Source organism: Cherax quadricarinatus, chromosome 10, assembly GCF_038502225.1.
Source record: "Cherax quadricarinatus isolate ZL_2023a chromosome 10, ASM3850222v1, whole genome shotgun sequence".
NCBI classification, from domain to species: domain Eukaryota; kingdom Metazoa; phylum Arthropoda; class Malacostraca; order Decapoda; family Parastacidae; genus Cherax; species Cherax quadricarinatus.
In genome coordinates this window covers 9,795,439-9,820,214 of record NC_091301.1, presented here as the reverse complement: position 1 = coordinate 9,820,214, position 24,776 = coordinate 9,795,439, and the positions used below count along the sequence as shown (strand labels likewise).

The 24,776-nt window shown below is 43.2% G+C and overlaps 1 protein-coding gene across 2 annotated transcripts in view; it reads left to right on the top strand.

Annotated features, from left to right (window-relative positions):
• LOC128687923 (colorectal mutant cancer protein) overlaps window positions 1-24,776 on the top strand; it is a 141,908-nt gene that overhangs the window by 17,216 nt on the left and 99,916 nt on the right. For both annotated transcript variants that reach the window (XM_053775539.2, XM_053775538.2), the window contains 2 exons: window positions 5,801-5,961; window positions 6,629-6,825. In XM_053775539.2, the coding sequence (XP_053631514.1) occupies window positions 5,801-5,961; window positions 6,629-6,825 (358 nt within the window). The remainder of the gene's footprint in view (window positions 1-5,800; window positions 5,962-6,628; window positions 6,826-24,776) is intronic.

Sequence of the window (24,776 nt, the reverse complement as noted above, 5' to 3'; positions counted from 1 at the left end):
CACACACACACACACACACACACACACAATTATTTATATAAGTTTGCATCTGCACATGCATACTTACAAAAAATACATATATGCCCACATATATACGCATATATGCATACATAACAAGGAAACGTTTAAATTAGTATTATCATCAGGCTACTAGTGGTGAAACAATGGATTGCACTATGAGAGTCTGCTGATGAAGGCTTCGACACACTCACCTTATTCATGGACTTCGCTTGTAGTAAATCCTGGGCTCTCTCAAAAGTGTCGATAATTTTCGATCGCCACCATTCAGCAGTTCTCCAATATCTGTTTTATTAAATCATCTTGGAGTAATTCATAAGCTGTCATCGTGTCCCTTCAGATTCCTCTCAACTTCGGGACGAGTTTCGCTGCACACTTCTGAATTTTCTTCGGTTTCTTTACATGCCTGATTTGATGTGGACTCCTGGTTTAGACATACTTGTGATCAGTTCCAGTATTTTTTTTTAGTACCGCTGCCTGGCCTATAGCAAGGTTTTCCTAATTAGTTAGGCCGTTGCTCCCTGTAACCTTCGGGTCCACATAACTGTCACAGTCTGCCTCATCATGTACCTCCTGTAGATGAACTCCACTTTAATACTGACAGTGTTTCTTACATCTGCCGGTAGAAGGTTGAAGATTCTTGGACAGCTTACATTGACGCTCTCTACTTACCCCTAGGTCCTTCTCCTTGTTTCAAGTGTAGAGAATCCATGTCCCCCTCTAACTCTGGGTTTCTCTCTTCTCCGATTTTCATGGCTTTTTTTTTTATAACTTTGCATTTGCTGAGCATTCTAGTAGCTTTTTCTCTGACCCGTTAGGTAGCTTGTTCAAGTCTTCTTGTATGCTTTCTCTTTCACTCTGCTTATTAATTTCACATCATCTGTTAATAGCAAAGAGTAGGATTTATCTACTCTTGCAAGTCGTTGACATAACGCACTTCCAACAATATTATCGAAACGACACGTTGCTGAACAAGGTTTTATTGGGACAGCGTTTCTCCTCTGTTAGAGTTTTATTAGCTATTAAGAATAAAGTCATGACTCGATAAAACTCTTAAAAGCGAATTACAGTCGCAATAAAATCATGTTGTGTAGTGTGTGTGTCGTGTCTTCAAGCCGTTGACGTACATGAGGAACTGTCTTGGTCTCATTATTGTTTTTTTGGTCTTTGTCATACCTGTGTGCGGAGAGACAAAAAATAAAGAGGTGTAGAAAGATGAGGAGAAAGGTGAAGAGAGAGGAGGAAGAGGAAGACGAGGGGAGAAGAGGGGGCACTGCATTGCCACTCGCGGCGACATTTAAAGTGGTATCCCGGCAAAAGGAATATTGAAGTAGTAATATCTTCTCTCAACACGAAGACTTGAGTCGAGACAGAGATCAACACTCGGGCCATGAGCGTTGATACGGGCGGAGGCGGGATCATGCAGGACTATGTTCACCGGAGCCCGAATGTTTTATTTTAATCTTTTAGCTTATAAAAAATTCGGTAGCTTTTGGCTACCGTTTTTATAAGAGTTACAGTGTAGGAACACACGCATTGTGCAGCTACTCTATTCTTTATATGAGTTACAGTGTGGGAACACCCTCAGTATTGCCACTCTATTCTGTATGAGAGTTACGTGGCAGGAATTATTATTATAATCAAGGGTGAGTACTAAACCCGTAGGATTATACAGCCCCTGTAGGGGGGGGGGAGATGTGGAAGGTATTCATGGATAATTCAGGGAACTGCAGCACATCCAATTCCCTACATCAAGAGCCCCTTACCAGCTTCAAGGAACCTCACTTGAGGGGTACATGGCAGGAAGACCCGCAGTGTGTGGCTATCCAATTATACATGAGGGGTTACATGGTGCAAACATAAGCAAGTTATGTTTCCCTGTCATAGTCCATCACTGAGGGTGAGTTTTATACATTAAGTCGCCCATCTTGAGCTGGGAGTCTTCAGTATGGCGATGAGAAGATCGTCAAACACTCAACTATGGGTTCACTATTAATGACTGCTTCAAATATTGGTTCCAGCAGTACTGGAGTTACTGTTACGTGGTAATTACCATCTATCAGGATGGTCTATTACAATATAGGTTTAAAGACAGGAGGAGGGATTTTAACGGGGACTGCCTTCGATCTTGTTAGTGAACGCGAGCACAAGAGTGTAAAAATGAGTGCGAAAGAGAATGATTGCAAGGGACAGTGAAAATGAGTGAGATCGAGTTGTTTCTAGGTCTTTTACCCTCGTAATCCTGCCTGAGGCCAGGCTACCCTGTTGACCGCTTTGACAATCAGGCTGTTGTTGATCAGGCACTTGCCGAAGATTTGGTCCAGCTTCTGGACAATTTTTCCCATGGCTCCGATATTTCTGACATGCCTAGGGTGCCCCTGCCTTTCACTTTGTGTATTCTACACTCTTATATCATTCCCTTCGGTAAATTGGAGGCATTCCCAGTAGTTTAAGTGTGGTAGAGATTCTGTGCTGGCAGTAAATAACTTCTGTACATTTTCCAGCTCGGTTAGCAATCTAGTTTTGAAAGGCGCAGCGAGCACAGGATGATGTTCGAGGTGTGAGAATATATCTCGGTGTTTAAAAAAAAAAAAAAAAAAAAAAACACTGGCGTTGTCTCTTGTTTTGAAAGTCCTCAGACTACATTTCATCATTTTCCTGGCCTATGCTGCAGTTTCTTTATTGTACTTAAACACTAGATCATCTGACATTATGGTATTAAAATTCGTCCGTCGGAAGACTTTTCTAATATCCGTATGGAATGTTTCTGTCTTCTGTCAAGGAGACTTTCATACTTTAGTATCGTGAACGAAGGATGCCACAGTGAAGATGCAAAGACAGTACCTTGTAGAACTGAAGTTGCACTTTGACGAGACAGAGCTTTGTTTTGCTTGCTTCCACACTGTGTGTGATGTTTTGTCAGAAATTCGAATACCCATTCTCCTATTGTTCCTGTTATACCAACTGGCCTCATCTTAATGGTCTTATCACCACATGATCACATCTGTCGACTGTATCACCACATGATCACATCTGTCGACTGTATCACCACATGATCACATCTGTCGACTGTGTCACCACATGATCACATCTGTCGACCGTATCACCACATGATCACATGTCGACTGTATCGCCACATGATCACATCTGTCGACTATCTTGACAAAATTCCGTCTAAATACTTTCACTATTTGGATTATCTTACAAAGCCACTGTGATTTTTATCATAGTGATTTACCAGTTGTCACAAGTATGATCTCTAAAGTCATGTTGACTTGGGTTGAATAGCTCATTTTCCATTATTATTATTATTATTATAATCAAGGGGGAAGCGCTAAACCCGGAAGATTATACAGCGCCTGGGGGGGGGGGGATGTGGAAGGCATTCAGGCTTAATTCGGGGAACTGGAGCACAGATCCAATTCCCTAAATCAAGAGCCCCTCACCAACATCAAGGAACCTTCCTTGAGGGGTCATTTTCCATTAAATCGGTAAATTTTTATAATGTGAAATTTTAGTGTTACTGCTGTTTACTTTTTGTTTTAATAGCTCTGTTGCCTCCTTTGTGAAGACGGCCTATGTTAGCACTTTTAAGACCTTTGGAATTTCACCTGAATGTAAGCTTCTCCAAAGAATACCGAGCACCCGTGCTAGAGGTATTTTGTATGTCTTTATAAATACCGTCAGAGTGCAAGAGTGAGACAGGGCTCAAAAGGGAGAGTGACTGCCAGGGTGAGAGTGAGGGAGAGAGTGCGAGAGTAGAAGTGAGAATGAGAATAATAATGAAAGGAGTGTGGTGGAGGGATGAAGACCTCTCTCCCTCCTCTCCTTTCCACTTCAGGCACCTGAAAGAAGCTGAAATACGTGAGAGTATTACAGTGGGGGGTCGAGAGGGTGGGGGATGAGAGGGCTGAGAGGATCTGGAGTAAGAAGGGGCTGAACGGGTAGTGGCTGAGAGAACTGAGTGTGTTTGGCGGAAGCTGAGAAGGTAAAGCTGGAGTTGAAAAGGCAAGGGGTGGAGCTGAGAGGGCGGGGAAGAACTGAGAGAGTAGAACGAGAGCTGAGAGGGTGGGCACAATAGCTTTCCGTTTTCAGAGGGTGGTGCCGAAGGTAATTACGGAGGGGAGATATGCAGGGTGCTTTCCTCTCTCCTAAGGTGAACGTCTCTGCTCTTTCAAAGTGTTTCTGCCTGATGTTCCAAGTCGACACAACACCAACATCTTAACGTGCATGCATTCTGCATATATGAAACGACGAAGGCAAAATATACTGTCTCTGCAGCTGTTGATGCATTTAAATCATTGTGCGGGGAATACAATAACGAGATACCTGAAGGATATCTGAAGGATACCTGAAAGATATCAAGAATATCTTAAGGATACCTGAAGGATATCTGAAGGATACCTGGAGAATATCTGAAGGATACCTGAAGGATACCTAAAGGATACCTGAAGGATGCTTCCTGAAGTTAATGCTTCCTCGGCCCGGTCCCAAACTAGGCCTCAAATAATATTTCCGAATACTTTTTTTTTGTCTTTATTGTTGCTTTAGTTTTTGTCATTTCATATTGCTGGTTTTGTTGTTTTCGTTGTTGATCGTGCTGCTTTTACTGCTGTTGTTGCTGCTGCTTTAGGATGAGTTGAGTGACTTATGCATGAGGTAACGCGACCTGGTCCGGCACCTGTGCTTCGCGTCTCTTAAGGATTTATGTCTCTGGAGAAAGTATGCCTTGCCTTCAGTACTTAATCCTACGTGAATATATTTCAGCGAGTACTTAGGTGCTTACCACATAAGAATCCTTACTGCCTTCTTAAAGTAATGTACCCATGAACGATTCTTAGGCACATGACTATTTTCACACACATACACACACACACACACACACACACACACACACACACACACACACACACACACACACACACACACACACACACACACGTATACGTTCATGTGTGTGTGTACCTGTATTACCTGTGTAAGAGGTGGGTCAGGGGGCGGGGTCACACACCATATGGAGAACGTGTGTATACTCACCTATTTGTGTGTGTGTGTGTGTGTGTGTGTGTGTGTGTGTGTGTGTGTGTGTGTGTGTGTGTGTGTGTGTGTGTGTGTGTGTGTGTGTGTGTGTGTTTAGCAATATCAATAATAGCAGAGGCAACGGTAGCACAATAGTAGCAACAGCAGCAGCAAAGTAACAGCGGTATCTCCTGTATATGCAACACCGGTAACGACAACAGTAGTAGCAACAACAACACTTGCAGGTGTATCATCATTACCAGCAGCTGCAGGTGTATCATTATCATTATTTCCACTAGCTGCAGGTGTATCATTACCAGCAGCTGCAGGTGTATCATTATCATTAATTCCACTAGCTGCAGGTGTATCATTACCACCAGCTGCAGGTGTATCATTATCACTACCAGCAGCTGCAGATGTATCATTACCAGCAGCTGCAGGTATATCATTATTATCATCAGCATCAGGTGAGTGCCAGGGGGTATCATTATCATCATCAGCAGTGGCAGTAAACAAGGTACAGTGTATCATAATGTTATTCTCATCATAACACTCTTCACATAATTTATGGTCGTATATGTGTACCTTGATGTTTTTATGCTAGTGAAGGGCTCTTGATCCCATATATTAAAGCTGCCCTCTCCTTTCATGGATCGAATCTCATTGCCTTCCATTCCCTAGCTGCTGCATGATTTCCCTGTGGATTTAGCGCTTCTCCTATGAGTGGAAATATGTCCTTATGGGTTTTATTTCCTGTGTGGAGCGCCAACCTGTGCGGGCTGCTGGAGATGCTGGGTCTGGAGGGGTCGGGCGAGACGCTAGCCCGGGAGCTGGGTGCTGACCGCAGAGGCAGAGTCTCCCTCAGAGCCTTCCTCGACTCCCGAAGACACCACGCACACGAAGTCAACGCCATCAGGAGTGAAGGTGAGTGGCAGCATCCGTGTGTGTGTGTGTGTGTGTGTGTGTGTGTGTGTGTGTGTGTGTGTGTGTGTGTGTGTTTGTATACTCGCCTATTTGTGGTTGCAGGGGTCGAGACATAGCTCCTGGCTCCGCCACTTCACTGGTCGCTATTAGGTCCTCTCTCTCCCTGCTCCATGAGCTTTATCATACCTCGTCTTAAAGCTATGTATGGTTCCTGCCTCCACTACATCACTTACCAGACTATTCCACTTCCTGACAACTCTGACTAAAGAAGTACTCCCTAACATCTGACTCATCTGAGTCTTCAACTTCCAGTTGTGACCCCTTGTTTCTGTGTCCCATCTCTGGAACATCTTGTGTGTGTGTACTCGCCTATATGTGGTTGCAGGGGTCGATTCATAGCTCCTGACCCCGCCTCTTTGCTGGTCGTATAAGTTTTCATAGAACAATATCTGTGCTCCTGTAACAACAAATAGGTAATTACGAGTAGCTTTACCCCGTTGAACAGTGATCACCTCTAACCATTAATGTTATTATTATTATTATTATTATTATTATTATTATTATTATTATTATTATCACAATCAAAACTAATCGCTAACCCCACGTGGGTCATACAGCGCTATATCTCTAACCGCTGTCTCTTAACTTGCACTTGCCCTCCTCTCAGGTGGCGAGAGCTGGGCACCGGAACACTGGTCAGGTGGCTCAGAAGGTGATGTAGAACCCTCACTGGTCCCCGAGGGCCCCCACGGATCCCTCCTAGAGGGGCCATCCACGCCCGGGCAAGGCAGAAGGCAGTGGATGACTGGGGGCCGCCGCCTTTATCCCATCACCAGCAGGCAGGTCCTCGAAGCTACCAACAAAGTAAGTGATGCACTCCCTCTCTCTCCTAAATAATTGACACTAGAGTAACGTACACGTACGTTCTCTCTGCTTCTTGCGGGAGAGTCGGACAAGATCAGCCTCGAGCGAGAGGATACACGGGGTCACTCGAAGGACAGGTCGCACAAGGTTAGTTTCGAGCAAGACGTCACACAAGGTCAGTCACTCGAGGGAGAGATCACACAATGTTGATCTCTACAGAAAGCTATCAGTTACTGTCTTATAACATTTGTTGACAAGAAATTGTAATTGAATTGTGAATTAAAGTCAATTGGGGAGTAAAGTTATTTGATTAGACTTGCAAGAAAAAATGCTTAAAAATAAAACACTGGAGCTGCTTATAAAGAAACCAAATTACTTTAGGGTCAGAGGTAAGTAATGAAGTTACTGAAGAGTATGAGACTATTTATTGGACTTAATGTATGTTTTCAGGCAAGATATTAGAGTTACTTGAATGTAAGACAATATTTTCTTTTTGTTTGGGGGGGGGGGTCAGATAAAAATTTTGTTTTGGATAATGTTTTGTGTGTTCTTGATGAGTGTTGTGACTCCCAGAAGATGGTCAGACTAGTGCAGTAGAGTGATCCGGTCATGTGCTTAAGCCTCCTCTTGACATTCCTACTTCCTGAAGGATGGCAGAGCAAACCTCGATTATTGACTGCATTTTTTGGAGCTTGGCGAAGGGCGATACGTGCCAAGTATTTCTCTACCATTCTTAGACTTGTCTAGGGCAGAGATCAAGGGATAGGAAAGGGGGAAGGAGTGTTTTCCGTGTTAAGAAGAATCAAGGAATCGTCTCTTGGCTCAGGACTTCGTCAGATGTCCCGTTGAGCTAGTAAGCAACCGCTGGCTTACCATTGTAGGGTGTCAGTGATTAAGCAACTCCTGGCTTATCGGTGCTGGTTGTCAGTAAATAATCAACCGCTATAGATCAAGAGCTCTTCACTGGCATAAAGGAACCCGTCTTGAAGGAAGAACTTTCTTCAGCGATGGATGGCCTTTGGCCCTCCTACTACATAACGCGCGTTTAATATCTAATGAATTCTTTAACGTTTCAGATAGCACTAGCCTGGTCAACACAGGGGTGGATAACACTGTTCTGGTCAACACAGGGGTGGATAGCACTAGCCTGGTCAACACAGGGATGGATAGCACTATCCTTGTCAACACAGGGATGGATAGCACTATCCTTGTCAACACAGGGATGGATAGCACTAGCCTGGTCAACACAAGGGTGGATAGCACTATCCTGGTCAACACAGGGATGGATAGCACTATCCTGGTCAACACAGGGGTGGATAGCACTATCCTGGTCAACACAGGGGTGGATAGCACTATCCTGGTCAACACAGGGGTGGATAGCACTAGCCTGGTCGATACAGAGGTGGATAGCACTAGCCTGGTCAACACAGGGATGGATAGCACTATCCTGGTCAACACAGGGATGGATAGCACTATCCTGGTCAACACAGGGATGGATAGCACTATCCTTGTCAACACAGGGATGGATAGCACTATCCTGGTCAACACAGGGATGGACAGCACTATCCTGGTCAACACAGGGATGGATAGCACTATCCTGGTCAACACAGGGATGGATAGCACTATCCTGGTCAACACAGGGATGGATAGCACTATCCTGGCCAACACAGGGGTGGATAGCACTATCCTGGTCAATACCGAGTGAATGCAGTTAAGTTTCCTTCTCTTCAAGCAACGTTTAGGACAAAATCTGGGTCACTGGTCTGTAAAACAAGGTGACCCCATCCTTGTGTGGGTCGAAAGACGTGGGAGCTGCATTGTGTCAATTAACGTTAACCTCAATTTATCTGACATGTTGGCGAGTTACGCTGCTGCGGAATTTTAAATACATTGTTATTCAAAATAAAAGTTGTGCAAGGTATATAGAAATTTCCAGTTTAAAAGTTATTCGGCACACCAGAAAACAGATAAAAAGCGACAGTGTCAAAAAAGTCAAGCTGAAATTATTATAATTGTTAAAAGTAAAATGATAATCGACATATAACTTTTTTTTAACAAATGTCAATAAAAATTCAGTGTTATGAATGCTATGTTTTACTGTATCATAGATGACTTTTTTTTTTTAATAAATTTGAAAATTTAATTTAAATCTATAATAATAATAATAATAATAATAATAATAATAATAATAATAATAAAAATATTATCATTATAAATTTAAGCGTTAAATTTATACTATATTTTTTACCTAAAATATTTTTTTTAGTGGGAAAAATTAAATTTCTTAAAATATTACAGAATAATCTATTAAACACAAGTGAACAAGTGTATGAAGTTTTTGGGTTTATCTCTAATAGCACCAAGATATCCGTCTACTGCGAAGTGAATGATGTCTGTCTACTGCGAAGTGAATGATGTCTGTCTACTACGAAGTGAATGATGTCTGTCTACTACGAAGTGAATGATGTCTGTCTACTACGAAGTGAATGATGTCTGTCTACTGCGAAGTGAATGATGTCTGTCTACTACGAAGTGAATGATGTCTGTCTACTGCGAAGTGAATGATGTCTGTCTACTGCGAAGTGAATGATGTCTGTCTACTGCGAAGTGAATGTCTGTCTGTCTACTGCGAAGTGAATGATGTCTGTCTACTGCGAAGTGAATGATGTCTGTCTACTGCGAAGTGAATGATGTCTGTCTACTACGAAGTGAATGATGTCTGTCTACTGCGAAGTGAATGATGTCTGTCTACTACGAAGTGAATGATGTCTGTCTACTGCGAAGTGAATGATGTCTGTCTACTGCGAAGTGAATGATGTCTGTCTACTGCGAAGTGAATGATGTCTGTCTACTGCGAAGTGAATGATGTCTGTCTACTACGAAGTGAATGATGTCTGTCTACTGCGAAGTGAATGATGTCTGTCTACTACGAAGTGAATGATGTCTGTCTACTGCGAAGTGAATGATGTCTGTCTACTACGAAGTGAATGATGTCTGTCTACTGCGAAGTGAATGATGTCTGTCTACTACGAAGTGAATGATGTCTGTCTACTGCGAAGTGAATGTCTGTCTGTCTACTACGAAGTGAATGATGTCTGTCTACTACGAAGTGAATGATGTCTGTCTACTGCGAAGTGAACAATGTCTGTCTACTGCGAAGTGAATGATGTCTGTCTACTGCGAAGTGAACAATGTCTGTCTACTGCGAAGTGAATGATGTCTGTCTACTGCGAAGTGAACAATGTCTGTCTACTGCGAAGTGAACAATGTCTGTCTACTGCGAAGTGAATGATGTCTGTCTACTGCGAAGTGAACGATGTCTGTCTACTGCGAAGTGAACAATGTCTGTCTACTGCGAAGTGAATGATGTCTGTCTACTGCGAAGTGAACAATGTCTGTCTACTGCGAAGTGAATGATGTCTGTCTACTGCGAAGTGAACAATGTCTGTCTACTGCGAAGTGAATGATGTCTGTCTACTGCGAAGTGAACAATGTCTGTCTACTGCGAAGTGAATGATGTCTGTCTACTGCGAAGTGAATGATGTCTGTCTACTGCGAAGTGAACAATGTCTGTCTACTGCGAAGTGAATGATGTCTGTCTACTACGAAGTGAATGATGTCTGTCTACTGCGAAGTGAACAATGTCTGTCTACTGCGAAGTGAATGATGTCTGTCTACTACGAAGTGAATGATGTCTGTCTACTGCGAAGTGAACAATGTCTGTCTACTGCGAAGTGAATGATGTCTGTCTACTACGAAGTGAATGATGTCTGTCTACTGCGAAGTGAATGATGTCTGTCTACTACGAAGTGAATGATGTCTGTCTACTGCGAAGTGAATGATGTCTGTCTACTGCGAAGTGAATGATGTCTGTCTACTACGAAGTGAATGATGTCCGTCTACTGCGAAGTGAATGTCTGTCTACTACGAAGTGAATGATGTCTGTCTACTGCGAAGTGAATGATGTCTGTCTACTACGAAGTGAATGATGTCTGTCTACTGCGAAGTGAATGATGTCTGTCTACTACGAAGTGAATGATGTCTGTCTACTGCGAAGTGAATGATGTCTGTCTACTACGAAGTGAATGATGTCTGTCTACTGCGAAGTGAATGATGTCTGTCTACTACGAAGTGAATGATGTCTGTCTACTGCGAAGTGAATGATGTCTGTCTACTACGAAGTGAATGATGTCTGTCTACTGCGAAGTGAATGATGTCTGTCTACTACGAAGTGAATGATGTCTGTCTACTGCGAAGTGAATGATGTCTGTCTACTGCTAGGTGAACGATGTCTGTCTACTGCTAGGTGAACGATGTATGTCTACTGCTAGGTGAACGATGTATGTCTACTGCTAGGTGAACGATGTATGTCTACTGCTAGGTGAACGATGTATGTCTACTGCTAGGTGAACGATGTCTGTCTACTGCGAGGTGAACGATGTCTGTCTACTGCGAGGTGAACGATGTCTGTCTACTGCGAGGTGAACGATGTCTGTCTACTGCGAGGTGAACGAAGACAACTGTAAAGGAGACCTGCTTATTCGTCGCAATTTACCCATGGATCCAACCCGGAACCGCTGAGCTGTTGACATCTTGTCATACGTAGGGAAAGGGAGGACTAACCGCTGAGTTCTTGATATATTGACATATGTGAGGTAAACTAGTCACTGGGTTACTGATACCATGTCAATACTTGAGGTGAGAAAGGGGGAATAATCTTCTTCATCACCCTTTGGATACCCGTAAGGGTATCTTCACGTTACCATGTAGTGACACTCCTTTTTTTTTTATACATGGAGGGGAGGGAGTAATACATAGCTGGGGTAATCGGGGGATGCTGAACCTGTGACGGGTCCTCAACTGACCAACACCTGTGTCAGGAGACACAGGTGTCAGTATTGATAGTAAATGATCCCTTGATCATTGAACCATTTTACATCAAGTGATGAGTTCCTCTGACAGAACTCTTCCCGCTGCCTCATAAATTCTTTAAGTAATATTAAATCAAATATTACTAAGAATATTTTTAAAGAAATGTATATAGTAGTATAATTTTATTTATTTATATTTTATTATCACACCGGCCGATTCCCACCAAGGCAGGGTGGCCCGAAAAAGAAAAACTTTCACCATCATTCACTCCATCACTGTCTTGCCAGAAGGGTGCTTTACACTACAGTTTTTAAACTGCAACATTAACACCCCTCCTTCAGAGTGCAGGCACTGTACTTCCCATCTCCAGGACTCAAGTCCGGCCTGCCGGTTTCCCTGAATCCCTTCATAAATGTTACTTTGCTCACACTCCAACAGCACGTCAAGTATTAAAAACCATTTGTCTCCATTCACTCCTATCAAACACGCTCACGCATGCCTGCTGGAAGTCCAAGCCCCTCGCACACAAAACCTCCTTTACCCCCTCCCTCCAACCCTTCCTAGGCCGACCCCTACCCCGCCTTCCTTCCACTACAGACTGATACACTCTTGAAGTCATTCTGTTTCGCTCCATTCTCTCTACATGTCCGAACCACCTCAACAACCCTTCCTCAGCCCTCTGGACAACAGTTTTGGTAATCCCGCACCTCCTCCTAACTTCCAAACTACGAATTCTCTGCATTATATTCACACCACACATTGCCCTCAGACATGACATCTCCACTGCCTCCAGCCTTCTCCTCGCTGCAACCTTCATCACCCACGCTTCACACCCATATAAGAGCGTTGGTAAAACTATACTCTCATACATTCCCCTCTTTGCCTCCAAGGACAAAGTTCTTTGTCTCCACAGACTCCTAAGTGCACCACTCACTCTTTTTCCCTCATCAATTCTATGATTCACCTCATCTTTCATAGACCCATCCGCTGACACGTCCACTCCCAAATATCTGAATACGTTCACCTCCTCCATACTCTCTCCCTCCAATCTGATATTCAATCTTTCATCACCTAATCTTTTTGTTATCCTCATAACCTTACTCTTTCCTGTATTCACCTTTAATTTTCTTCTTTTGCACACCCTACCAAATTCATCCACCAATCTCTGCAACTTCTCTTCAGAATCTCCCAAGAGCACAGTGTCATCAGCAAAGAGCAGCTGTGACAACTCCCACTTTGTGTGTGATTCTTTATCTTTTAACTCCACGCCTCTTGCCAAGACCCTCGCATTTACTTCTCTTACAACCCCATCTATAAATATATTAAACAACCACGGTGACATCACACATCCTTGTCTAAGGCCTACTTTTACTGGGAAAAAATTTCCCTCTTTCCTACATACTCTAACTTGAGCCTCACTATCCTCGTAAAAACTCTTCACTGCTTTCAGTAACCTACCTCCTACACCATACACTTGCAACATCTGCCACATTGCCCCCCTATCCACCCTGTCATACGCCTTTTCCAAATCCATAAATGCCACAAAGACCTCTTTAGCCTTATCTAAATACTGTTCACTTATATGTTTCACTGTAAACACCTGGTCCACACACCCCCTACCTTTCCTAAAGCCTCCTTGTTCATCTGCTATCCTATTCTCCGTCTTACTCTTAATTCTTTCAATTATAACTCTACCATACACTTTACCAGGTACACTCAACAGACTTATCCCCCTATAATTTTTGCACTCTCTTTTATCCCCTTTGCCTTTATACAAAGGAACTATGCATGCTCTCTGCCAATCCCTAGGTACCTTACCCTCTTCCATACATTTATTAAATAATTGCACCAACCACTCCAAAACTATAACCCCACCTGCTTTTAACATTTCTATCTTTATCCCATCAATCCCGGCTGCCTTACCCCCTTTCATTTTACCTACTGCCTCACGAACTTCCCCCACACTCACAACTGGCTCTTCCTCACTCCTACAAGATGTTATTCCTCCTTGCCCTATACACGAAATCACAGCTTCCCTATCTTCATCAACATTTAACAATTCCTCAAAATATTCCTTCCATCTTCCCAATACCTCTAACTCTCCATTTAATAACTCTCCTCTCCTATTTTTAACTGATAAATCAATTTGTTCTCTAGGCTTTCTTAACTTGTTAATCTCACTCCAAAACTTTTTCTTATTTTCAACAAAATTTGTTGATAACATCTCACCCACTCTCTCATTTGCTCTCTTTTTACATTGCTTCACCACTCTCTTAACCTCTCTTTCTCCATATACTCTTCCCTCCTTGCATCACTTCTACTTTGTAAAAACTTCTCATATGCTAACTTTTTCTCCCTTACTACTCTCTTTACATCATCATTCCACCAATCGCTCCTCTTCCCTCCTGCACCCACTTTCCTGTAACCACAAACTTCTGCTGAACACTCTAACACTACATTTTTAAACCTACCCCATACCTCTTCGACCCCATTGCCTATGCTCTCATTAGCCCATCTATCCTCCAATAGCTGTTTATATCTTACCCTAACTGCCTCCTCTTTTAGTTTATAAACCTTCACCTCTCTCTTCCCTGATGCTTCTATTCTCCTTGTATCCCATCTACCTTTTACTCTCAGTAAAAGTAGTATAAATCTTTATTTATACTAATATTTAAGAATGCGAAGAGTACTTTTATTGGCTGCTTTATTATCTAGGTAAAGTCATTGGAAAGCCAAATGAGATGCAGTGGTGAGGTTAAGAACATAAGAGAACATAAGAGAGAAGGAACACTGCAGCAGGCCTACTGGCCCATGCGGGACAGGTTCATATCAACCCCCGGCTTGTTATAATCTGTTAAACAATAGCATTCACGTTGTTAGCATACAGTGCATTATGCATGGATTATTACGGTACGTGTAAAGCATGTAAGTTTATTCAGGTACTGGTACACATAAATACAGTTACATAAATTATCATACATAGCAGCATGTGTAGATTACCTACGATAACCCAAAAAGTCAGAGTGAGAGAGAGAGAGAGAGAGAGAGAGAGAGAGAGAGAGAGAGAGAGAGAGAGAGAGAGAGAGAGAGAATGTGTTGTTGTCAGACAGACTGGCTGGTCGATGTTATGTTTTGACAGTGGGACATGTAGGTAGGGCGGAATTGTAAGCCTACCTGTATTAGGGGTGTCTTCCCTCCCCAGCCTCTCCCCCCTCTCTCTCTCTCTCTCTCTCACACACACACACACACACACACACATTGTCCTCTTACATTGTCACTCGCTTACCCTCCCCACACAACTCTTTCTCTCCCTCTTTTCAGCTCTCTTTCCAGCCTCTATTGTTTACTATGTGAAGCTTCTCTTAATGATATGAAAAATACAGTGTAGCCCTGACGCTGTAAACCTGAGGTTCCTTTGTTTACTATTGTGCCCAGCTGGGCTCCACTTCTTCCCCTCCTTCACCCAGCTGGCTCTCCCTCCCTTATTCCTTCCTTCACCCCACTGGCCCTCCCTCTTCCTCTTCCTTGGGTGCTGCGTAGCCCACGGGTGCATTCAATTCACAATCGCCAGGTCCTAGGTTCAATACGTGGACTGGAGAAACATACGAGCAAGTTTCCCTATGTCCTCATTATACCTGCTATTCTGGGTCGCATCCAGAATAAAATTGCGTTAGACCTTCAGTTTTACTGGAAAATAATACCCAGTGTAAGAAAACACTTCAGTCTTGCGTAAGAAAGCACTTCAATCCTGTGTAAGAAAACACTTCAATCCTATGTAAGAAAGCACTTCAATCCTGTGTAAGAGAACACTTCAATCCCGTGTAAGAAACTCCAGTATCCAGATATGTACCTGCTGTGAGTTTTCAATTACTGGGTAAGACGTGTCCATATATCTAATGACGTTAATAAAAAATATATCTCCTTCCTCTTCTTCCCTCTTTTCCCTTTCGTCCCTACCTCTTTTTCGTTCTCTCCGCTGTCCTCCTTCCTCTTTCACCGTTCTCCACTTCTATTTTCTCTCCTCCACTTCCCTCGTCTCTCCAGCCAGGCTCTTCCTCATCTCTCACGCACCCCCACTTTAAAGAGCCTCTACATCCACTCTCACCCCACCTTCCCCCACCTACCAAACCCTCTTCCTCCACCTCTTGCCCTTTCAATCCCTCCACCACCCCAAGCACCCATCCACCCCATCTTACCCAACACAAAAAAACCCTCCTTGATACTTATATTTTTTCTGGTTTATGTCTTACATTTGTTTCTAGGATGACCTTGGACACACACATACACACACTCCTGGATACATCATTATATCTACCGTCAATCACTTGTCCACGAAATGAGAATGTCATTATATCCTGAACACATTAAACGGGGACCGTTACTTACCTGGAGGGTGTTGGGGGGGGCTCAACGCCCCCGAATGAATCAGGGCCTGCGGGGTCTTTTAAATTTGTCATGACTAATACAGACCACACTACATAGGGTACAACAGCTGAGTGGGTAGACCTAAATGCTTCTTTACCCACCTCTGTATGGAGATCCTGGCATCACAAAAGTGCCATCTCTCAGTGTATATACACCGATTAGTGTATATCCCAAGAGTATATCTTTCAGTGTATATACTTTGAGAGCTGTATATCTTAGTGTATATACCGCAGGAAGGGATTCGAATCTTTAACATAAAATCCAACGTGCATTTTTTCACAAATAACGTTCCCAGAGGAACGTTATTTGCTGGACACCCTCCTCTTTTCTGCAATTTTGCAAACTCCTGATGATGTGTTGATTGCAACACGAAAGGCCTAGAACTATCATTCTACTCCCCCCGTGGTTGTTTTGCATCCTGCATCGCTTGGTTTGCGATATTATATATATATATATATATATATATATATATATATATATATATATATATATATATATATATATATATATATATATATATAGGGGGTGGTAGGAGAAAACTCTCAAACAGCTCCAGGGAGAACCTTGAGTCCTAGGACCCCGGCAGAGGGGTCCCTGGACCACCAGTAAGGCAGGGAGGGGGGTGCTACTATGCTGGTGGTACTGGGACAAGAACCACCAGACAGTGATGGTATATATATATATATATATATATATATATATATATATATATATATATATATATATATATATATATATATATATATATATATATATATATATATATATATATATATATATATATATATATATATATATATATATATATATATATATATAAGCAGCATTTATGTCCTCGTAAGACGTAGACGACAAAGACGCGGAAGAGGAATGAAGAAAGAAGAAATACAAATAAAACGAAATATAATAATGAGAAAAAAGAAGGCAATTTTACAGACGGGGAAAAAAAGTCCCATCACTGTCTGGTGGTTCTTGTCCCAGTACCACCAGCATAGTAGCACCCCCCTCCCTGCCTTACTGGTGGTCCAGGGACCCTTCTGCCGGGGTCCTAAGACCTCTTCCGTGGTCCAAGGACCCCTTCTTGGTCCTAGGACCCCCTTCGTGGCCCTAGGACCCCCTTCGTGGCCCTAGGACCCCCTTCGTGGCCCTAGGACCCCCTTCGTGGCCCTAGGACCCCCTTCGTGGCCCTAGGATCCCCCTACGTGGTTCTAGGATCCCCCTGCGTGGTCTCCAGTCCTCACCCTATTCTCTACTCGGGACCAGAACCGTTCATGTGGTTCTAGCAACCCTCTACTTGTCCCAACACCCGTAACTGGTGAACCCGAGTTCCACTCTGTGGGACCTCCGTGGTCCCACAAATTCCTTCCTAAGTCTACTTGACTCTCCGAAATCCTTGACACATGAGGATGCGTTCACCCGTGTGACCTTACTAGCCTCGTATTTAAATGGATCCAGTAGATTCTGGGGGCTGGACTGATGCACCCTTTTCCCCAGGAACGAAGTATGTCCCACCCCCTTTTTCCTATTTTGTAGGGGGGAGGATATTTGGCGATAACAATCTAAGGGGGAATGATCGTCGGTCGTCTGGCAGCGCGGTGCAAGGGGAGGGGGGGGGGAGAGACGCACTGCCGTACCTCGCTGTCGGACGCACGAATATAATAGTAGTTTGTCGACCCTCTAAGTCTAAGGGGAAAGGGAAGGCGACGGTGGGTGTTTTGATGTTTTAGTGAAGGGCTCGTGATCCAAGGAATTGGATCATTGTCCAAGCTGTCCAAATTTAGCGCTTTTTAAAAATCATAGTAATAATAATAGCGTGTTAGCCATAACGCATATCCACTGTGTGCTGTTTAAGTACATTTTAAATGCGAGAAATAGGAATTAGCGTATTTTATTCACTGTTTACGCGGAGGGATAGACTCTTCTTAGTTTATATACACGGAAACATACAAATCTCTGTGTATACTTAGACATACTCACCTCCAGGTGAATTTACCCAACAAAAAACATAACTAGAAATCTTTGAATTAGGCAAGTATAATAACACTCCTGTTGAATTAACAGTGTCCATAAACAGTAAATATACTACTTTCTATGAATCATGCTGTAAATATCTCACGAAAATGATGCTCAGAGTAAATGCAAAGTATATGATCAGTCTTACCTGGAGGTTACCTGGAGGTTATTCCGGGGATCAACGCCCCCGCGGCCCGGTCTACGACCAGGCCTCCCGATGGATCAGGGCCTGATCAACTAGGCTGTTTCTTGAGTGCTTGACTGTCCACTTAACGAGGAATATACAGACAGTAAAATAACCTACCTACCTACCTACCTGGAGGGTATTCCGGGGATCAACGCCCCCGCGGCCCGGTCCTCGACCAGGTCTCCCGGTGGATCAGGGCCTAATCAACCAGGCTGTTACTGCTGGCCGCACGTAGTCCAACGTACGACCCACAGCCCGGTTGATCTAGCACCGACTTTAATATCTCTGATATGTGTGTGATATGTCAAAGTATCTTATTAATGAAATTAAGATGCCAGACATAGTAAGCAAATATCAAGTTTGCGACGGATAAGATATAAATTTTGGATATAAATCCGGATGTACTCCTGTTAATCCTTTTTTTTGGGAGGGCCTAGTTCATGGGCCTTTTGTGTATCCATATATGCTCTTGCGCTACCTTCTACAGGATGGATATATGACGCATAATAAACTAGCCACTACCGTCCTCAGGATGGATATAGAGTGCATAATAAACTAGCCACTACCGTCCTCAGGATGGATATGGAGTGCATAATAAACTAGCCACTACCGTCCTCAGGATGGATATGGAGTGCATAATAAACTAGCCACTACCGTCCTCAGGATGGATATAGAGTGCATAATAAACTAGCCACTACCGTCCCCAGGATGGATATAGAGTGCATAATAAACTAGCCACTACTGTCCTCAGGATGGATATGGAGTGCATAATAAACTAGCCACTACCGTCCTCAGGATGGATATAGAGTGCATAATAAACTAGCCACTACCGTCCTCAGGATGGATATAGAGTGCATAATAAACTAGCCACTACCGTCCCCAGGATGGATATAGAGTGCATAATAAACTAGCCACTACCGTCCTCAGGATGGATATGGAGTGCATAATAAACTAGCCACTACTGTCCTCAGGATGGATATAGAGTGCATAATAAACTAGCCACTACCGTCCTCAGGATGGATATAGAGTGCATAATAAACTAGCCACTACTGTCCTCAGGATGGATATGGAGTGCATAATAAACTAGCCACTACCGTCCTCAGGATGGATATAGAGTGCATAATAAACTAGCCACTACCGTCCTCAGGATGGATATAGAGTGCATAATAAACTAGCCACTACCGTCCCCAGGATGGATATAGAGTGCATAATAAACTAGCCACTACCGTTCTCAGGATGGATATGGAGTGCATAATAAACTAGCCACTACTGTCCTCAGGATGGATATAGAGTGCATAATAAACTAGCCACTACCGTCCTCAGGATGGATATAGAGTGCATAATAAACTAGCCACTACCGTCCTCAGGATGGATATAGAGTGCATAATAAACTAGCCACTACTGTCCTCAGGATGGATATGGAGTGCATAATAAACTAGCCACTACTGTCCTCAGGATGGATATAGAGTGCATAATAAACTAGCCACTACCGTCCTCAGGATGGATATGGAGTGCATAATAAACTAGCCACTACTGTCCTCAGGATGGATATGGAGTGCATAATAAACTAGCCACTACTGTCCTCAGGATGGATATGGAGTGCATAATAAACTAGCCACTTCGGCGGCAAAATCTAAAATCTAATGAAAATATCAGTGTACATTGTGTAAACATCTGTGTACACCGGATAGTCAATATGGTTGACGCGGATTTGATTCGGCTCAGTGCTGCCGGAGGGTTACTAACCCACGATCACCCGAGAAAGCCAGTGTGCGGCTTATTTTTATTGGAGTAATTTCGTCCCCTTTCTCCCCGGGATGCGACCCACAACACTCGATTAACTCCTCACTAACTTTTTTTTATTACCTATCATTTTTTTTTCTTTTGCTGTCTGTCGCTTTTTCCGACAACTTTTTGCTACCTGTCACTTTTTTTTTATTAGCCGTCACTTTGTTCTTAACTACCACTGTTTATTAGGTATCACTTTTTATCTGCCAACTCTTATTACAGTCCCTTTTATCTGACATAAATTAAGAAGCAAAAACTAAGTTGTTTATGCACATCAAAATGCATCACATTGTTTGACTATTGGGGTAACTAGCCTAAAACAAAGATTATGTATATATATATATATATATATATATATATATATATATATATATATATATATATATATATATATACATATATATATATTAATAGGCCTATTTACACTAAAGGCTCTGTATTCCCGGAACAGCATTTCCGCTTTACTGCCTAATTTGTCTCACTTTCGAGGTGTGAAAAATAAGCGTGAGGGGGAAGAGTTAGGGGAGGAGTGAGGGGAGGCAGCGTCCTCCTCCTCCTCCTTCTCCTCCCCCTCATTCTGTTTCCCCTTCCTCCGCTACCTCAGTCAACCTCTGGTGTTGTGATGGGGTGCACGCTGGCCTCGCCGTTCCCTACAGTACTGGTCCTACTTCTTCCCTGATGTATTCCCTGGCCCAGTGAGGCCACATTATGGCTGAGAAAACTACCGCTGAGACCTGTAATCCCCCTCCTGTTGTGCTGAGAAGCCTAGGAGTGGAGCCCTTGAGGTAGATGTGAGAAGAGTGAGAGAGAGGGGAACGCCGGAGTTATCCTACTGCTAGTCTGAGGGGAGATGGACCCGCCCACCTCCCCTCTCTCACCCTAAATACTCCTCCTCCTCCTGCTACTATTAACCTCAGCGCAAGCCGCAAGGTTATACTCCAACCTCAAGGCTGTGGAGAAAGAGCTGTGTTGGTTGGCACTGTCTCTGTATATCTGTCGGAGGGGATTGTGCACCTCTCCCCTCCCGCCTCCTACAGCGAAATGGTCGTAAATATCGGAATGTGGTTGGCCATGCAGACCTCGGTGGTCCCAGGGTTCATCCTGTGTGCGTTCGAGCGAGTCCTGGGACATACCCTTGTGTCTTACGGTGAAATATATCGTATCGTGCCTTGGCCGGTGACAAGGGAGACACGTGTAAAATAATGTAGCGCGTGACCTTAGCGCTAGCGATGGATGGCGTGATGTAACCTTAGTGGTGACGATAGTCGTGTGTGAAAAATATCGTGTTACATTAACGGTGCTGATATAGACACTGTGAAATGTATGGCGTAATTCCAGTGGTGCTTGAGCCAATATGTATCGAAATATATATATTGACAGTTGTTTATTACAATTTAATTGAGTCTATAGTGTAAGTTTAGTGGTGGTGGAGCCATATGTGAGAATGATAAACACGGATACCCTTTTGACTTGAGCTCTATAAATGTTGTTATCCAGTCTTGTACAAAGACATCGCTCGAGTGCGTTCGCTCTTGCGACATTCTCCAGCTCGTCAGCGAGTGAATAATACCATTGATGAAGGACCTGGGCTCATATTTGGGAGAGTGGAGGCCCACCCTGGCAAGCTTCCTTATAGTTGCTACCCCTGTTCACCTAGCATTAAACTAATACCTGGGTAGCAGTCGACTGTTGTGGGCCGCATCCTGGGAGATGTGAGGTGGTGGTATATGTTGTGGGTGGCATCCTTAGATAGAGCTGGGCTTTAAATTAAAGCTGAAGTAGAATAAAAGCTCTTATCCAATAAACTCAACATTGTGTTGAAAAAACAAAATCGTGGCTGGGAATTTTGGAAGCTACATTCGCCTTTAGGAAAAAAAAAAAAGCAGTTCACTCCGTCCTGGACCACATATCGATTCACTCGTGACTTGATAAAGGTCCAAGACGGACCGAAACGTTGTGTAGTTTCATACCCAATTTGTAAGGGAGTTGTGATTAGCGCGTTAATCACTCGACGGAAGTGCAAATGACCCAACAAGCCGGGCCACACTGCTCTAACCAGACTTGTGAATTCCCAAGTCTTGTTTACAAATGAGTTAATCCTATAATGCTCAACTGGATTACTGGAGTTGTACGTTATTGGCTGAGTATGTTAGGTTTGAAGCTTATTCACTGCGCGAGGGACATTAGGTCTGTATATATACATCATCAGTCAAGAATACTTTAGTTTGTAGAATAGAAATTAAAATCATTGTACATACTCTGAGATGTACACACATCTCAAAGTGTATATACATTAAGAGATGCACACTTCTAGTGTTTGCGTGTGTTATGTTGTGAGTTGTGTTGTTGTGTTCTCTGGTTGGTGTTATATTATTGAGGTAAAGCACAATTTGAATAATTCCGAATAATTTAAACCTCCATAAAATTGATAAAACACGGAAGTGTTTTATTAGTTTTATGGAGTACACACACACACACACACACACACGTTCCATACATTTAAGAAGAGGTATGATAAAGCTCATGGAGCAGGGAGAGAGTGACTTAGTATCGACCTGGAGCTATGAATCGTCCCCTGCAACCACATATAGGTGAGTACACACACGTATACAGTGTGTGCGTGTACTCACCTATTTGTGTGTGTTAAGTAGACTTCCTTTTGTCTTGTCCTTTGGGAAATTGGTGGTCATCACGGTTGATCCGAAGAAGGGGTTGACATATGTAATGTGAAATCAGACAGGGCTACACGCTGGAGCTACGTTCTCGTGTGCCCATACAAGAGTTAGTTTCTTAACGGGTGATATGAGAGGGAGGGGTGGGTAGAGGATGAGAGGACGTCTCTCAGCCCACCTTGCTCAATATGGATCGAGTAAGCCACTTTATATACAGCCTGTGAACACCTGAATCTCTCCCAACATCAATGCTCACCTGTTGTGTTGTATACTGTTATGATTAGGTGTCACATTTACTCAGTTGTGTCTGGGGGGTTGAGTTTCAGCCCTTGGACCTCGCCTTTGTTTATTAATAATTATCATACGTGACCCATTCCCGTCGGTTTTTAGTCTTCGTCATGCCGTATACATCTTTAAGTCCATGTCCATGTATGGAGTTACCTCCGCTACGTCCCTTGCTTACACACCTCATTCTCAAAGAATTCTTTATGTCTCTTTGTCTTATCTGAACTTCTAGTTTCCAGTTGTCCCATCAAAGGCAGGAGGAAAGGAGGCCTTGATGTTGGTGATGAGCTCTTGATCTAAGGAATTCGAGCTACTTGACTCAAATCTGATTACTTCTGATTTCCCAGAGTCTGTATGACACGTACGTGTATAGCACTTCCCTCTTAATAAGCTTGCAGTTACTGAAGTGAAAAATAAAAATAAAGTTTAAAATAGACCCAGTGAAAGGCAGGGGCTCCACGGGCACAATACGAGAAAATCTCCCAAGACTTCAACCCGGTACCAGCATATATCCGAAATATTGCCAGAACAAGAATTAACGCTGAAAAGGAAACTGGAAAACTACCTCTGCAAAGTACCAGATCAACCAGGCTATGAAAGCTATATAAGCAAGCAGGCCGCCAACATAAACAGTCTGGTTGACCAGGCAATCAAGAGAAAAGTTTGGTCCTAGGCCGGGCGGTGAGGGTAGAAACTCATTCCCCATCCTCAACCGAAACAGGTCACAGGTAAATCACAGTATGTTGTTGCTGTCGAGGAAATATGATCACTGGCTCTGTGTCTTATTAAGAGCATCTTTATGGTACTCCACTTGTTAATTCTCTCCATCCTCACACATCCTTCATTGTGAAACTCTGCTGTGTGTTAGGTTTTCTCTTGTCCACTGTAATAACCTCACAGTCAATCCAGTCGATGTTACTTTCTATTTTTTTTTTAAAGCCATCCAACATTCTGGCAATATTCACTCAGCCCATCCTTCCCTTTCTTGCTTAATCCTAGCATTCATATAATTGAAATGAATTAAGTTAATTTGGCAGGATTTTTCTTCTATGAAACGATGTTTTTGTAAAATAGTATGTGCTCCTCGAGTGATTTATTAACTTACTCCTTATTAGGTATCCTCCAAGGGGTATCTTTAATGGTTACCTGATGTTTTTTCCTCTACCAAAGTTTAAGTTTACAGATTGAGGACCCCCTTCCCCTTCCTCACCCGATCGACATCAAATGTTCGAGTTGCTGTTCAGTAACTAGGTAAAGGTTCATGAGACTATTAGCACAGACAGCTGCCCTCTAGTCAGTTTTATATAGAACAATCCTGCTTCTGGTTTTCGTGCGGGAACTTGAGAAAGCCTCTTCTGATCAGCCGTTTATGTATCCTACATAGAAGGCTGGGACTGTCATTAATGGCGCCCCTACTTTTCATTGGGCTTATGAAAAGTAAGGGTGCCATTAGTACACTAAGAGAAAAAACAGTATGTGTCCGGGTCCCAAGACTGTTCAACAGCCTCCCACCATCCTTAAGGGGAATTACCAATAGACCCCTGTTTGTCTTCAAGAGGGAGCTGAACAGATACCTAAAGTCAGCCGGGCTGTGGTTCGTACGTTGAACTACGTGCGGCCAGCAGTAACAGCCTCATTGATAAGGCCCTGATCCACCGGGAAGCCAGGTCATGGACCGGGCCGCGGGGGCGTTGATTCCCGGAATGTCC